Below are 18,863 nucleotides of genomic sequence, written 5' to 3'. Positions count from 1 at the left end.
GCACGGATGTACTAGACTATTTGCTTTGCAAGTCTGAAATCCTATTTTGTCTTGCTCTGGTATCGCGGAAATTATAAGGCCCCTGTCGCATGCTCAAACATAAATGCTTAGCCTGTGTTTTATTTATTTATTTCTGATTTTAATGTTTTGACATTTTGTCAAACACTTTTCCCTCTATTCGGCTGTTCGAAATTCCCTATAAGACCTCCACAGGATGGCAGGACTTATAGCTCTGATACCACTGTAATAGGCACCCCTGAATGTCCCAAAAAACTAAACCAAATTGCTGAAAGGAATTATGTCAAACAGTTTGCATTCAACCTCTTATTTCTCCGTTTAATGTTTTAAACCCCTTATAACTCCGGAAATCAAACGTTTATTTGTTTGTTGTGTTTTGTGCATGGAAATTGGTATCATACAACATAAACAAGAAAGAAACTACAATAATATGCAAAGTGGAAATGAACTGTTGCCAATAAAATGTTATTTTCAGAATTCATAAAACCAAATACATGGCAGATTTATCAACTCACTAATTACTTCAGCATTATTGACATAATACTCCAGCCCATGCTTTCGAACTTGCTGCTACAGTGCCGCGTGAATAGTGCCGCATGAACAGTGCTGCTACAGTACTTTGTCCTTCAATCAGTCCACTACCTTCGTAATATCATTCCCTCAAAGCGGCATAAGCGTCAAACAAGTAGTGAAGAAGATATGAGCAAAATACCAAATCTGCCTGTAGCTGGAAATGCAACTGAACTGCCTGATAATGAAGCCGATAACAAAGAATTCCAAAGGCCAAACCCCAAGGGAATGACGTCTAAAATGTTACAAGAGAGGATAAACGTCCTCAAATGCCAAGAACGAAGCTGCAACTCACACACCAATTTCTTCTCATATTCAACCTGTCTAATGAAGCCACAAATGCTTCCTTTTATTCTATTTCCAAGAGTCCACTCAACTCATATGGGCAATGTGGGATAAAAGATGTGTAATATATAAAACATATATTAAATTACCCCTTATGTCTCCTTTGGGTACACATCCCCATAAAATAAATATTAAAGTAACACTTTAATATTTTACAATTAAATTAGACGTTACTTTAATAAAACTTCAGACATTAAAATGTATTAGCAATCGCACTCTGAATAATGTGAGTGATAGCTCATCGAAAAGCTCTCACCGAGGAGTATCAAATCTAATCACCAAAATTGACCTGCACTGTGTCCTGCCGACTTACTAAAAATAGTATGCCTGAAACTGAGTAAATCAACTTCGTTTTGGCCCACACTGGAAATGACTAGGCCAAAACACTCCAGGATCCCATTAAACCCTTCGTTAGCCCTCGGGACCATGTAGAACAAGGCTAACGCACACACACTTGGTCAACTGCTAAAATGGGGACATTACAGAATGGGCTTGGACACTCGCATTACCCATATGAGATTTTGCTCTAAATTTTTATCTCAAAAATCATATTTTGTCAAAGATTCATGAACTGCGCTTAGTAGAAAATATAGGTTTCAATGCTAATGAGAGATTCAAGTTTTTGTTCACATGTCACTCTCTTCTACCCATGTTTGGTGCTGTATATTCCGTGAACAGTGATTCACTCTATTAAACACCTCCACTGCAAGGAGTTGAAGCAATCCATAGTAAATCTCATTTCTTTGCCTGCCAGAAACTCTGCAATGCATTATTTTTTTTGAGTGCCCGCACTGGTACACAATGTTACTTTTCATTGCCTGTGCTATGCAACTGGAAACCAGGTGTGTGACATCTTGAGATCGTAAGTGCTCAAGATATACAACTATCTAGAGTTAGATATGCTTCAATTCTTTCTATCAGCAAACTTCTGTCTTTGGTTGTCATTTAAATTGTTCCCATATTGACATCAGAGAATGGATTAATGATCTAGGCAAGTTCTTCAGTCCTGACTTTGCTAACCATGAACATATGTTAAAAATTTCTTTGACTAATGAATGGATTAGCTGCATCGGATTTACATTAGCACTTATCCTTTTGACTTCAATATTTGATCAAGGAAATCTCCATCTTTACATAACTCCATCAGTCTATGAACATGATCATCATCATCTTCAAATGCATTGCAGAAATGGACTGCATCACATGCTCATTCTAGACTTGCAATATTTTGACTTCTTTCTTAAAGTCTTTAACATCAGTAGACAGCAAGTATATACATCTACATACTTTTAATCATGGAGGTTGATACTCATAAAATATGCTTAAATGGATGCCTAAATTTTTTAAGTTTAAGGCTCCATCACGAGGGATAACAACCTAAGCAAGTGGACCCTCGGGATGAGGGGAACCAAAAGAAGGAAACACCTTGCAATGTTGCATCACTTCTTAGCTTGCTTTAGATAAGGGAATGACCCCTAACTTACCTCTTAGATGCTCATAAGCATCATTAGGTAATGCCTTAGTGAATATATTAGCTATCTGCTCCTTTGTGCATAGACTCCAATCTCATTTCTTTGTCTTGTACTGACTCTCTCAAGTAATGTTATTTGATAGCAATGTGCTTGGTCTTTGTGTGCATCAGGAGATTCTTTGATATGTTTATAGCATGTGTTATCACAATATATCACAACAGGTTCAGTAATTTCTTTTTTCATACCTTTCAATTGCTTGATCGACACAACATTTGAACAATTAACTGTTGTAGCAACATACTCAGCTTTGCGGTGGATTGAAAAATACAGTTTTGTTTTTTGCTTGTCCATGAAATCAGTCCCCTGATTAGAAAGAAAGTGCCTCTACTTGTACTCTTTTTGTTATCAATGTTTCTTGCCCAATCAACATCTGTATAAACCTTTAGTTGTAATGTCCCCTCTTTAGTTCGACATGGCATTGATCATGGATTTGCCTATTCCAGACTCTCGTAGGCAAATGGTGTGGAAAGAGAGTCAATTTTGCGGATCAGATAGTCATATCTTGCTCTCGAAGAAGTGTTAAGAGGTTATATTTTATCATTATGTGATATTGGGGCCCACATGTTATAATTTTAATTTGAGTTGCACTTTTTATTTTATAAAATTACTTTGTTATAAAAAGTGCATTATAATGAGAAATTATAAAGGATGTTTCTAGAAGTTCTAGCAACTTCTTAGAAAAGTGAATAAATAGAGGGTTGGGCCTCTCATTTGGACATGCTTGGATTGGAGAACTCTTCTACTTCTTCATTGTGAAGACATTTGTGGACTTTGGATCTGCAAATTATTCGATCTTTGGGAACGAATCACTCCCTTGGATTGGCGACTTTGAGGGTGTGAAATATCATCTGAATTGTTGCATAATTGGAGTTGGTATTCAGCCATCTCATTGGAGCTTATTGAGAATTCGTTGTTAGGGTTTGTTTTTGGTTGGAATAAGGATTTCAGATTTGCCCTATCATTGGAGAAGCATTTGACAAGAGTTTGAAGACAGAATAAGTGCATTTTCAGAATTGGCAAAGTAGGGTTCGGAACCACATAATTGCTCATATCTCCTCAACCCCTTGGAGTTATTTTTTATGGTTTTACAGGGTTACTACCTAACCATAGGCGCCCATTTTCCTTGCATTTGGGGGTCCCAAAACCCTAATATTATTTTATTTCAGCAGCCGTACAAGTACGGCCTGGTACGGCCCTGCTAGTTTGGGCAGCAGCAGCAAATTAAGGACAGTTTGGGGGTGCGGTTGGAGGTCTTCATCAACGATCTGCAGCAAAACGTGGTGTTCTTCCATAGTTCTTCAAACCAGGTTCTTGCATTTTGAAATATATGTCAATTTTTGGGTAAATTTGCTGTCATACAGTCATTGTAATAATCAGTCCAGAATTGGTAATAAAATAATTTCAGAATTTATTGCATTGTAATTGAAATATAGTTCAATGGCTTTATATATATTGTAATTCTGTGATTATATTCTGAAAGTATCAAATCTGAAATTACCATATTCTGAATATTGTAACTGTTACACGCCAAGTGTTTGACAAAATTCCTAAGTTCAGTTTGAGGGTTTCTGTGGCCTTTATAGAGAGGGTCATTACATTAGCTCAAACTTATCACTTTTCTTGTACCATAATCCATAGTCTTTTGTTCTTTTCAAATATCTTAGTATCCTTTTCACAGCATTATCTATAGGATTAACTTAAAATCTAGCAACAATGCCAACTACTAGTGCAATATTAGGTCTGCTATGTACAACATATTCCAATTTTTCAATCATTGACCTGTATAATGTTTGATTCACCTTTGCAGAATCATCATTCTTTGAAAGTTTGTGACCAGTAACCATAGGTGTTCCAACTGGTCGTGAGTCCAAATTCCAAAAGTCTTCAATATCTCCTGGATATACTTCGATTGTATAATGTAGATTCCTTTCTTCATCCAGTAAACTTGCAAACTAAAAAAGAACTTGATCTCTCCAAACATTCTCAAATTCTTTCTTCATCTCCTTAGCAAATGATTTGCACAACAAATCATATCCCCCAAATATGATATCATCAATATAAATTTCAATTAGCAATATCTTGTTCTCAGATTCACTTTTGAAGTACAAATTGCTATTATCATTAGTTCTTGCAAAATCTGTTTTTCCCAAAAAAGTATGTAACCTTTCATACCATGCTCTGGGGGCTTGGTTCAAACTATATAATGCTTTGTGCAACTTGCATACCAAATTCTTCCTGCTAGGATCAACAAATTCTTCAAGTTGGTCAATATAAACTTCTTCTAAGATTTCATTAAAAAATGTAGATTTAAAATCCATTTCGTATATCTTGAATCCTTTGTAAGCAACATATGCAAGCAAAGTTCTCACTACTTTCAACCTTGTAACTGGGGCAAATGTTTCTCCATAGTCAATTCCTTCCTCTTGTGCACATCTCTTACAAACTAGTCTTGCCTTGTCCCTTGTGACTTCATCTTTTCCATTTAGCTTGTTTCCAAATTCCATTCTGTGGTGGAGTCCTTGGTGCATTCATTTGTCTCTTGATTCCTTTGTCATTGTAGAATATGTTGAACTCATCTGATATGAATTCATCTCCTTTATTTGATCTCAAACACTTTAGACTCTTGCCTACTTCCTTTTCAACTCTAGCCAAATACTGCTTAAACATTTGAAATGCATCAGATTTTTCTTTAAGAAACATCATAGTCATCATTCTAGAAAAGTCATCAACAAATAGAATGAAAAATTTGTCACCATAATAGCTTTGCATTCCAATAGGACCACATAAATAAGTTTGAACCAATTACAAAATATCATTAGAACAATAAGTCTTGCTCTTGAAACTAGTCTTTGTCATGTTTCACATTTGACATTGTTTGCACATCACTTTATCAGGCTTGTTCAATCTTGATAATCCTCTTTACTCTTTTCATTTTACCACTGCTTACCAAATTATCAAAGTTTACATGATATAGCCTCTTATGCCATAGCCAAATGTCTTCAAATTGTGCAAATAGACAAGTATCTCCAGATAGGTCTAGATAGAACAAGCTACCTCTTGTTTGATCACCACTTCCAATTAATTCAACAATAGCATCATAGATCTTTGTCTTTTTGTTTTGGAATTTTACTCGGTAACCTAAACTATTCAACTTTGCCATACTCAACAAGTTATATTTCGAACTATCAACCTAATATGCATTGTCACATCTGATCTTATCATTTAGTATAATTGATCCTTTACCTTTCACATAATATGGTGCATCATTTCCATACTTAACACTGCTTCCGTTATAATGTTCTAATTTTTCAAACTTACTTATATCACCAGTCATATGATGTGAACAATCACTGTAAATTATCCATTTGTCATTCTTATTCAATGTGAAACCAATGCAATTTTCTCATCTTCATTAGATTCATCTTTCATTGCAACATAAACAACTTCATCAATTTCATCAGAATCACTATCAGAACCATCTTGTTCAACAATATAACAAGATTTCTTACCTTTTCCTTTGTAGTCTTTGTTACCTCAATTGTCTTTGCTGTCTCTCCTTCCTTGGTATTTGTTGCACTTCCTTACTTCTCATCTCTGTCAAGACATCTTGCAGCAATATGACCAACTTTGTTACATGTAAAACAGATAATAGGGTGTTTACATTTGTATTTGCCTTTTCCTTTTGGTAGCCTTCTTGCCAATATTGCTTCTAACTCATCAAAATCATTTGATTCACTATCACTGTCCACATGTTTGCTCTTCTTTCTTTTTGGTCCATCAAGGGTTAGTTGAGACTTGAAAGCACATTCAATACTAGATGGTGTATAGATTTGATAATTCAAATGTAGTGAGTCTACCAATCAGACTATCCAAGGTTAGATCATTACCAGGTATACATCTGAGTTCTTGAATTGTAGATACTCTAATTGCATAGAGAGGAATTAAAGCCCTCAATATGTTACTTATCACAATCTCATTAGATATATAATTCCTCCCTCTCCTTTGATGGCATTCACAACCTCCTTGATTCGACCACAATACTTGTCTCCTCTCTTTCTCACTTCCTTAGTTCTGAAGCATTTCAGGGACTTCTTCAATATACTATCTGAAATGGTGATTCACCAATACTCCTTTTTACAAAATTATTGTATGAAAATTCTGCTTGTGGCAAATTTGAATCCCATCCCTTTGGTGTATCTCCAACCAAGCATCTTAACAAATTTCCCAAACTCTATTTTACCACTTTTGTCTGTCCATTAGTTCGCGGATGATGTGCGGAGTTGAATTTCAAATTTGTCTATGAGTTACTTCCATAATGTTCTCCGAAAGTATCCAATGATCTTGGTGTTTCGATTTGAAACTATTCTGCCTTATAGAACTCTTTGAAATGCACAACTGACTACCTTCGAATAAAATACCATCTTGAATTATGAAGTCCAACCATCTGGTGCTATCTAGAGTAACAGATTTTTAACAAGTTTTCGAAGCTTCACTAAAATTAGGATCCTCTATATACAAACTCTTGAGTTCCTTGCATCCAACAACCTCGATCTGCAAGTCTACCATCAAAATCCATCTCCTACTAAGAGCATCTGCAACCTATTAAACTTCCCACTCTTGTTCAAAATAAATGTGCAACTTTGCAAAACTCAACCCATTTCAAATGCCTCTGATTCAACATTCCTTTATTATTCAGATATTGCAAAGTTTGATGATCAATAAATAAAACAAACTCTTTAGGTAAAAGGTAATGTCTCTATTTCTTCAATGCCTGAACTATATAACATACCATTCCTAATTATAAAGAAAATTTTCTTTTGACATCATTCAACATCTTATTGAAATTAGGGCCTACCTTCTTGAGTCAAAATAACTCCAATGGCATTACCTCTAGCATCATAGTCTTCTTGAAACACTTTATTAAAATGTAGAAGTGCTAAAAAGGTTGTTTTGGAACTTTCTTTTTCAATAATTCAAAACACTTGTCTTCTTCTGTAGTCCACTTAAACTCTTTCCTATCTCGTCTCATTGTTTCAGTCAGGGGTTCACAGTCAAACACTACTGAAATTTCTGATGAACTTTCTGTAAAAGCTAGCCAAAACATGAAAAGATCTTACATCTGTAGCACTCCTTGGGGTAGGCCGTTTGAGAATAACCTTCACCTTTTTTGGGTCCACTTTTAGATCTTCTATTGAAACTACAAATCCTAGATACACTAACTCTTTCACAAAACTACATTTCTTTAGATTAATCAACAAATTTTCTTCCTTTAACCTCTCGAATACCCTACGAATATGCATTAGATGCTTCTCCAATGTCTTATTGAGGATCACAATATCATCTAGGTAAATAATGACAAAGTTACTTAGAAACTCTTTCAATACCTTGTTCATGAGCCACATGAATGTGCTTGGTGCATTGGCTAGCTAAAGGCATGACTAACCACTCATACATGCCCTCCTTTGTCTTGAACACTATCTTCCATTCATCTCCTTCTTTGATCCGAAATTGGTGATATCCATTCTTCAAATTTATCCTTGTGAAATACACAAATCCCCTCAAACAGTCCATAATGTCATCCATCCTTGCCAAGGGAATTCTGTACACATCCTGCATTCTCCATTTTTCTTGGGTGCTAATATTGTTGGTTCCTACATGAAGGCATTTTATCACTCAAACCTCATGTTCGGCGATCTATCTATACACTGAGGAACTTCTGCTTTGATGCCACTTGATGAAGGGTACTCTTCTTATTTACACACACACACTCAAAAAAAAATAGAGAAATAACAACAATTTGCAGAAAAAGGAAATTGGCTTCTTAATATCTCCAATAAAATGGAATTACAATATTCAAAATATGACATGCAAAGCCACATGGACATTATCCGTACGATATTCTTCAAGCTAGAGTTATCATATACATTAGGGCCTTCTTTATATTGGCAATTTTAATCGACCAAGAAAGTTCTAGAAATTTTAACCCTAAGCTTTGAGGCGGACCAAATGTACGATATTATTAATTATATTTTAATTTCATTAGAGTAGGCCCCAAGCAACCTCGAAACTCAAAAGATTTTTTTGAAGTAGTTACTTTGATTGATTATTATGGCCTCATTTCAAAAATGACATGAAATGCCCTACAACACTTGTATGACACAAATTGCAGTCAACTGAGGTTTGACCCCTTTTTGAAGCCTCTAAAGCCTTTAGAACCGAGTTCAAAGTTTACGCACCCTGTTGTCAATACCCAAAATTTTCAATATCTTCAAAACTAGACTTGATCATGCAATGAAACTTTATTGGTAGACTGATTTATCTAAAATGAATCTGCAAGGAAGAGATTAGAACATTCTGAGCTCCAACGACTATCTTACTAAAAATAGTAAGCTTCCAAAAACAACAAATCTGCACTGAGATAACTTTTATTAACAAGGCAAATTAGAAATATTTTTGAGTGATGCAAAATTGCCCTAACAAAGGATGCTCCTGCATCAAATTGTGGGCTACTTGAAAAGGAAAGGTAAGATGTATATTGATATTGAAGAAAATTTTTTCATCAAAAAGCTGGGAGCTTAAAGAATCAAGGAGCGTTTCTCACAATGATGAGACGACTGGTTACAACAGGGTGGCATTGTCTTATTGGAAAGAATAGTTTCTCTTATAATGATTTTGTTTGTGGCATAGTTGGCCAATAAATTATGTAGTAAGTTTGTAAGTTTTGTGACAGTTTTGTCAGTATCATGTCAGCTTCCTCTTGATTCCTGTGGCAGTTTCATCTGTTCCATAAAAGAAAACACAGTAGTAGAAGAGAAAGGTGGGCATGCATTTTCCTTGAAATTTGGAAGTCCATTATTGCATTAAAGGAAATTTCCAATGTAGAATATCTGGAAGGCACAAGAGTCCATGAAAATAGTATTATGTGAGAATAAGACTTAAAGATTTCAATTGGCTGTAGAGGCAAGATTTGTTTGCCCAAAGAGAGTTGACATAGTGGGATGTAGGAAGAGCTTTATGTTTTATCTCACTGTTTGACCAGGGATGCAAAGAAAATGAGGACTTGGCACTTCCAACTGAATTTTTCGTACAGGGTTTCTAAGTAAAAATGCTTGTGTCAATTATGTTTTGGCTGTGTTATTATTTCTTTCATTTTTTTCTTTCATGCAATTTTAGTACTATTTTATTCTAGCAACTTAAGAACACCGATTCCAGTGTGAATTGTATTTTATTCTTTTATAGTAGAATTCACATACTTGCATGGAGATGCATCTAATGGTTTTGGATGCCATTTTAAGGGTTAAGAATTTAAGAGCAACTGCAATAGTCGAAATGAGTAAGCATTTCTGTTTTGGTAGGGGGATTTTCGCATTAGAGTGTCCAAGTATTATTAAATTATAGTTCCAGTCCACTATATTTTCTGATTTTCTATAAATTATTAAATTATATAAATAGAAAAAAGTGTCTCCCAGTGCCCCCATTTCTTATTTAAAAAAAATTAGCCGTACAAGTAAGGATACCAGTCTCTGGAGTCTCTCTGCAACCTTGATAATTCAAGTGAAACACTATACATGTGTTAAGTTCCAACAATTATTGAATCTTGAGAGACCATAGATTGCTTTAGAACTTACATTTTGATCATGTGCCATTGTTGACTTTCTTTAGCTCTTATACAATACTCTGTCAACATTTCTGCTGTAAAATATTCACTTATTCTACATGCTATGTTATAGTTGCATCTAGTTAATTCAAGAATCCATCTAGTCACTTTTGAATGTCTTGATTTTCTCAAGGGGTATGTTACGCTTTTATTTATTAGATGCTTGCAATTGGAGAACAGAGTTAAGAGAGGTTTGTACTGGCCTTATAGCATGTCCCTAAAGCCATCCTAGCCATGTTGAAATGCCATATTAATACTTGATATTTTCATGGTCCTCTATTGATTTAGTAGGCATGCATTCATGGAACGTGAATAACTATTGTTGTTTTGAAAACTTTCTGTCAAGTGAGGAAGTGTTAGTTCTGTAATATTGTTTAACCATATTTTTCCAAATCAAGTAAACTTTTGGCAATTTCTATGAACGGCATAATATAGTAGTGCATATCAGATCGCTAGTCCTGCTCAGACTTGCATTAATTGTCAACAGGAGAAAATAATTATAATATGAAAAATCATTTTTAGTCTAGTTTAAATTGACATCCATCTGTCAAGTTGTGCTTGACATTTTCTTGTTTCCGGTAGGAAAATTCTGATTTTTACAGCAGCCACATAAAGGGCCCCATTGTTATGAAGAAATTGGAAACAAATCTTTCAAAAACTATTCAAATTCAGAAAGAGTTATAGTCTATTTATAAACAACTCTAAGAAACAGTTTTTTTCTTTTCAAGTCTAGCTGATACTAATGAATATAAAATATGTGATTGCAGTATGAGAGGACTCCTTTTTAAATTTATTTATAAGAGTTTTTCCTCTTAAAATCAGATCGTATTGCTTTTTTAACCTCTCCTTTTGGAGAAAATAACGACAAATTGCCCAACGCTGGACAATTTGGAAAATTTGTATAAAAATATGAAATAATTTTTATTACAATAGCCTTACAGATTTTCTTGGCTGGGTTACTACTCTTGAATAGATGGATTTTTTTTAAGTCAAGCAGTATGGGCATTTCTTGTAGTCTGATTGGATTTTTTTTTCTATATTTCAACACAATCCTACTAAATTTTGTATTTTGAACTGGTGGTTTTCAGGTCTGAATTGGAAGCTGTCATAATTTCAGCACTAGAAACAGTTTTAAGCCCAAAAGATGCGATTGTAGGAGTCAACTTGCCCGAAGATACCATTCAAATGTTTGTAAATTCTGTGAAATTTACACAGGGATCAGAAACTGACCGTACGCGTGTATCATTTGAAGATTTTAAAAAATGGTGTGCCCGGATTCCATCCATAAAGAAGTTTCTTGGAAGCCTTCTGACAACTCAGAGATCAGGTTTTGCAAATCTTCTTCCATTATAGTTTTGTGATGTGTTGTTGTCAATGGAGTATACTGAAATAATATTTTTCTTTTATGAGTAAGGAAAGTGAAGTTCATCCAGTTTCTAACTTTATTACCATGTCCTCTGGAGTTCATTTTAGTTCTCTGAATTGGAAAGAGAGAGATAGAGCTCATATGGCTACTGGGTGTCTTTGCAAGTTTCTTTTTCTCTCAAAATTGAATATTGATTACTAATAAAGTATCCAAAATACAGAGCAGTTACAGAATCAGTGACCAAGCTGGTCACTTAAATTCTGCCCAAACCAGGTTGATCAGAACTCATCAAGACAGTAATAAACATTTCACCTAGCACTAAAAACTGAGAAGTCTATAACATCAATAATATTATCCATAAACGACAACAAAAACAACTAGTAACATGAAACGGCATTTAGATTCAGATTTCATCAGTCAGATTGGTGCTTCTTATCCTTTCTGTCATCTTGGTCTTTTCCTTTTCATTAAGTTTTCCTTTGTCTTTGTCTTTATCATCCTTATTTTTTTTGTTTATCATGCTTATTCTTTGTCTTGCTGATCTGGAAAGAGTCAAACACCTTCCTATTGAGTGATTTATTATTACCTTTCACTATTCAGAAAGAAAAGGGTACACAAATAGCTATGGTAGGCCACATAAGATTAAGATGAAACATTTCTTGACCTGATAAAATGATTTCTACAAATTTAAGACTAACTTTATAACATAAAAAAGGTCATACCCAGTGGAGACAGCAACTCCATGAAACATGTCGGAGACGGGTCAATATAGATGGCTAGCATTCTCAAATTAAGAACCCCAATTGAATATTTGATAAAATGTTCAAATTCACATTCGCTATCACAGACCCAAATCAAGCTGCCTTGCAGGTGTTTCAAGAGCTTTTGAACCAATACAAAGACAAAACTTATATCTTCCTACCTGCGGACTGAAAGAGGATTTGAATCAATATTTAACGTTTTTCACAGCATGATAAAAGTGGGATTTTGATAGATGAAGTTTCGTTAGATGCATGCCTCAAAGACATGTCATCTTGTGAATGAATTAGTTACATGGTGTATGAGATGAGTAGCTTGAAGGAAATGTGACCAATATGTACCCAAGCCTAACTCTAACACCTTTACTATCATCCTCTTTCTACAATAGCTTTTTAATAGAAATGGTTGCACGCTTAGAAGTAGGGTGTTGGCACCCATCAAAGCATAATGAAGGAATGTGGTCTTGCAGATGCCATGATGGTATGGTGCACACAATGCACTTGTGGAAAAGTCTGTATAAACTTTCAAGCTAGTGCGAATGACGTGCAGAGTTGGATTCCACAAGATCATTCATTGCCTCCCTAACCGCTTATTAGAGTCCTTTAAAGCACAATGAATCGGGTTTATGTGTGATACTGAATGCTCTAATAGACATGGATACCAAATATGGGTGCGTAGACAGGGTACTGCGATATAAACTGGAACAAACTAATAGGCGAATCTAAATAGGATAACATTTTAGGCACAAAATTTAAAGTTGTTAAATCCACTACAGATTTAGTGGAAGTTTTATTTGTTTGAAGTTTGAATCCTTCCATACAAGGAATTGATCAACAAAGACATAAGGTATATTTACAAAGTGGTTGGTGTTCACTATAGCACAGATACACATGGTCAGCTCATACATGGCAGATTTAAATACATGAGAATAAGCGACAAGAAACGAAGGTTTATGTCAAATGGAGTTGATAGAGGCAGTGACATGAGAATTCCATTTGAATACCTCGAAGCAGTTATTCTTAGCTATCGAACAAATCTGTTCACTTGAGGCAAATAAGATGAAGCATCTATTGGGGGTGCATGGATATATCCAAGGTAATTGGACCATCATCTGTAATAGCCGATTCAACATTATCAAATTGTTTTAAATTACAAAAAGCTAAAGGCGTTTGTCATTCACCCAAAATACTTGCCACATGGAGGAGCATTTGAAAGGGATGGGGAAGGCACATAGCTCGCTTCCTTGCCTACATGCAACAGTCTTAGTAGTCTTAAAAATAGCTCAAGCACAAAATCTGGTGATGGTACTAGCAATGTGGCTCATTCTATGCCAAAGACTATTGAAAGTGCTAACAACAGTGTATGCAAAGGGAGTAATAAAAGTGGGCTCAATGATCAAGGCACCTGTAACAAATGGATTTTCATAACAAAACAAAGGCGATCTAGAAAGAGTTCTCCTCAACTAATTATTGAACAAATATATTGAATTCCGTTTCTCTGGGACATTAACTGCTTTTAACTACCAATGATTAACTGAAATAACAAAGCTCAACTGAAACAACTATATCAATGATCAATTGTAATAACTATAATAACGATTAACTGAAATAACTATAACAATGATCAACTGTAATAACTATAATAATGATTAGCTGAAATAACTGTAACAATGATCAACTGTAATAATTGAAATAATGATTAACTGAAATAACTGTAACAATGATCAATTGTAATAACTGAAATAACGATTAACTGAAATAACTGTAATAATTGAAATAACGATTTACTATCTTTCTATACATATAAGTAAAGTAAATGCTTAATATGAAAAAGAAGAAGAACATACAAGAAATATCCAGTGAATGTTTAGTTGGTTGTGCAAGCCTCGGGTAAGAAGAGAAGCATTGACTTAGGCTTAACCTCTCAACCTCGAACCATATTTATCCCCACGCAGTCTTTTGAATAGAAAGGCCCTCCCTACCTCGGGATTAAGCTTGGGATACTTCTAGTCCAACCACTTGAGCATTCCGGTGTCTAGAATGTCTGCACAGTTATGGATGAACATGTTTGAATAATTGGCTCTATTGAGATCAAGTGATCATAGATGGCAAACATGCCTTAAAATGACCTTGGCCAAGATTTTCTGATGGGTTCAATGACCCAATCACCCTTGCTCGACTTGACAACAGGGGAACATTAATATGGACAAGCATGAGCTATTAAATGAAATTAATTTAGATTTATTGTATCATATCTGACTTTTATTTCCATATCATTGCAGATTCCATCGCACCTCTTCACCTTTTCTATGGCTATACAGCCAGTGAATTCTAGGTGCTCGGATCTTAGAGCAGTCGGCTCTGTTTATTGATTCTCAACTGATTCATGAATATTATATATTTCTAGCTTATCACAATCTGTGATTAGAAGAATGTGTTCTTAAAGACTTGCAGAAAAAATATCATTTGATTTTGACTATCAATGGCATAAATAAATTATGATTCCATGTCATGGATACTTGGCTTTTATTTATCATAAACAACTCCTTGTTAAAGAGGGTCTAAATGATGATACTTAAGCATGATGAATATAAATTGCAGCTTACTGCTATGGTAATCAGAATGCAGTAATAACTGATAATGAAATTTATAGCAATACTTGGAATATGATTGACCACATAACTTGGTATAATTTGGAAAGGATTTGAGTCTTGCTAGACGGTAATGATTCAGCTCTTCCTCGAAATGGTCTCCAGGCGCAAACTCAGTGGGAATTATAATCACGTCTTCAGCAAAGAAAAAATAATACAAGGCAGAACGTGAAAGAGATTGGCAATGTTTATAATACAAAGGTATCAGATGGTTTTTGTAGAGGTATTAGGTGGTAAAAGAGAATGGAGATCGGGTGATAGAAAAGGAAGTCGGGTGATGAGAAGGAACTCAGATGATGAGTTATATCTCCTTTGTCTCTCTCGACCTCATGATATATGAAGGTTATATGTTTCTTTGGCTTCCAAGAAGCCGTAACATAAAAAGAAGATTCTTGGCTCTTGTGCGCCAAATAAATATGCCAAGTGTTCATTCGGTTTCTAGCAAGAAAAATGAATAAATATGGAAAAAGATTTGAAGGTTATAAATTGAAAATAATTATAGTTTATATCTATCTACTTACAGGTAGATATACTTATGAGGTGGCATCATATTATTATATTATAAAATAATATTATGGTGTCACTTTATTCTTATATCTATGTGTACGTACATATGTATATATTATAATGATGTGGTGGAAAGATCAATCAAAACCTTTGAGGTATGTATTATTTTTAATTTAATTAATTTATGTTTTAAAATGTTTATTTAATAGCTCATGTGGGTCCATCAATTATATCCTGAAGATGAAGTCGCCAGGGCCTTATCAAGGCAATTTAAGGTTGTACCTATTAACCTGATAATTGGACTAAGCCAGTATCCCATTCCGTTGATCCCGTTTACCAATGCTCCCCCCCTTCATCTTCTCCTGCAATCACCTGTGCAATATTTCCACGATAATAACAAGTTCCCTAATAATTTCATAATAACATTTAATACAGATAAAAAATTTAATTATTAACCATAATTCCAAAATCAAGCAACTGCTAAACATCACATGACAAATAATGGATAACAACTATCTTATTAAACAATTAGCATAATGAATACAACAGATATATTTAACTACCTTCTTCACATGATTATGAAAGAAAATCCGTTTAATCTAACGGCTATAAATAAATATAAAATTAGGTCAAAATTTGGGATGTGACAGCACCTACAACAGTTTAAAAGTAGTGCTAACAAGCTTCATAGTTCCAACGATCCAAGATGGGACTCAAATTTTCGTAAAGATGTAATAATTAGATTTCTTCACAACCCACGTTCTTGGAGCTTTAATATTAGTCACGACAAAAGTCATCACAAAATAAATAAATAACGATTCACCATAGTTGATTGAATTGTGATTTTAGAACATTCAACTGGTGTCTAAGCAGATGGCATGGCAGGGAAATAAACAAGTAGGCAGCATAAGCAGCTGGAGCAGCTCAACCAGACAACCAGGCAGTTGAAACCAATTCTCTATTGCTCAAACTGTAAACTTCTGAAATTTGTGCAATCTTGAACATCAACGTTCGACATCAATAACAACATATTCAACATCTACTACTGAGGTTCTGATCTTTTGTGGTCATTGGATTTTTAATTTAGAGTTTGGACTATTCTCTTCCACACCCACTCAAGCATCTTACTGTGGATCAACTAGGACCTTCTAATGACTGCTTAAAGCATGCTGGGATGGTCTGATATTGAAGAGACCACAGTGTTTGTTTTTCATGGCGCAGTTTGCTCTTTTACACCTTTGATCCGTGACAAATTGATATGCCAGACCAAAGAAAATATTGTAAAATACTATGCTTTTTCCAAATAATTCAAGTACTACAGTAAACATTAATTTTATACCATGACCGTGTTATCAAGTATGATACCCATAAAACAAAACAAATGAGGTGTACACTATTAAAGGTAATATTTCAATGCCAACTTTTATATGGAGTATCTGTGCTCCAAATTAATATCTAATGCTGTAGGCTGGAAGAGATTCCTACTTAAATGATAATGTGCAGCACAGAAATGATGAATTTGGACCAAAGATTAAGTAGATTTAGCTGAACTCACAGATTATTAAATCAACAGAAAATGGCAATTTACAATCATTGTCATGATATATACTGGAATTCTGTTTCTGTAAAATAGGATTAATTTTATATTGATTTAAAATGATATAGGAAGCATGCACTCTATGCATCTCTACAGACTTTCATTTAGTTTAGTCAATTGGCAAACTCAAAAGTTTTGATGGATATGATGAATCATATGACACAACTAACTAATTATTATTTTAATTACTACAAGGAGTAAAGAGTGAATATGCTTTTTTAATCACAACCCTAGTGGTGTACTAGAAGATTCTTCTGAGCTTCACATCATTTTTAGAGGGATGGTCTGTGTTTATATTAGTATGTGTGATTGATTATCTTTTCATGGTTTGTATCTTTGAAGTTTGTGATCAAATTGTAATGGGAAATGAAGAAGTTAATATTCTCTACCATTAATTTAGTATCATTCACAGAGGAAAATTAAAGCTATTCGCTTGAAATCATAGTATTTCTAAGCTCTTATTTCAATCCTTACTTTTTCTGACATCAAAGTTTTCAAGTGCAGGCAACCAGGGTTGTCAGGTGCCACAACTAGTGCATTCAGAAAATATAAATCCCAGTTCACTTATTATGAGGAAAGAATATGCATGGCATATAGCTGGGGCCCTTCAACATCAGGAGGCGCATGAGTGGGTCCTCCTTTATCACAGCGCTTTTGATGGCCTCAGCTATAACACCTTCATGGGAAATTCAGCGTGAGTGACAGTTCTTTTAATAACTTTTTTGATGATTGGAAGTTTTAATGATGATTGCATGGCAAGCATTTTCATTCCTCTGATTTAGCACGTTGTAAGGAACATGTGGTGGACAAGTTTTACTTTGATATCTTTTAGGTGAGTTCTGTAGTTGTTGGTTGACAGTTTGTCCTCCTCTTTTTCTCAACAGAAATGACTCTCTCATGCCCAAGGGGTGGGAAGACCTAGAGTCACCAACAGTTTGGGAAGTGTTTTTGGTTTTGCTCCTCTTTTAACTTCCCTCTGAATTTTAGAGGTACAACTCCCTCTCTGTGGATGTGCAATGAATTTGTTTTGGGTTCCTACTTCTAACACGAGGTATGCTTTTAACTAGATATTAGGAGAGGCTATTTCTAGATTTCCCGCAGCTACAGAAAACCTGGGTGAGATTAAAGAATTTCAGTCTAATCACTCCCACGACCATGAAAGTAACCAGGCCTCCTTTCAGCACATCAACTAATCCTACTTCTACTCCTATATGTATCTACCAGCTACTGAATGACATGCAATCTACCTCTAAATGCAAACATAGATGAATATGGATGCAATTAAACCCAAGTGGCTCTCAGACCAGTTGAATTTATCAGCCCAATGATCGTTAAACTCAATGATTCCCCAGTTCTTTCACATCTAAATTCCTAACACAAAATGCAATGTAGTACGACAGGGGAGAAGAAAATGCAAGAAACCAAAATAACACATAGGCTACAAGCATGAGTAACCCCAATGACCATTGAAGATCAACAATTCCTAGTTTCAAGCAAAATCAAATTCTCCATTTCAATGCAAACTCTCGATTTCCACTCAGTAATCCTAGTTACAAGGGGACAATTTGCTCCAGAATTCATTGATCCTTCATTGATTATTGAAATTTACATTTATAGGCCCTTAGTCTTTGGCTGTTACAAAATATTACATTCCAAGAAGGTAGGTGAAAGAGCCAAGAAGAGGAATGGCATTTGTCATTCATTACAAAGTCATGATTAATTTGGGGGAGCTGGGGCGTTTTGAATTCCACCATCCTTTGGCTTGGCAGTTTTTTGATGGTCTTATGATGCTTCATTGCATCAATGATTTCCGCTAGATCCTTTGAATTTGGAAGTGACATGTTGTTTGACATGATCAGCCA

The 18,863-nt window shown here is 34.9% G+C and overlaps 1 protein-coding gene across 1 annotated transcript in view; it reads left to right on the top strand.

Annotated features, from left to right (window-relative positions):
- The window catches only part of LOC149540634 (TLD-domain containing nucleolar protein), a 73,654-nt gene that overhangs the window by 14,183 nt on the left and 40,608 nt on the right, over positions 1–18,863 (top strand). Inside the window, exons 5-6 of the mRNA XM_089801725.1 lie at positions 11,211–11,449; positions 17,506–17,695. Of these exons, the coding sequence (XP_089657851.1) occupies positions 11,211–11,449; positions 17,506–17,695 (429 nt within the window). The remainder of the gene's footprint in view (positions 1–11,210; positions 11,450–17,505; positions 17,696–18,863) is intronic.

Source organism: Cupressus sempervirens, chromosome 9 (genome assembly GCF_028749045.1).
Source record: "Cupressus sempervirens isolate cs-2001-9-10 chromosome 9, ASM2874904v1, whole genome shotgun sequence".
Lineage (NCBI taxonomy): Eukaryota > Viridiplantae > Streptophyta > Pinopsida > Cupressales > Cupressaceae > Cupressus > Cupressus sempervirens.
This window is presented reverse-complemented; position numbering and strand designations above follow the sequence as displayed.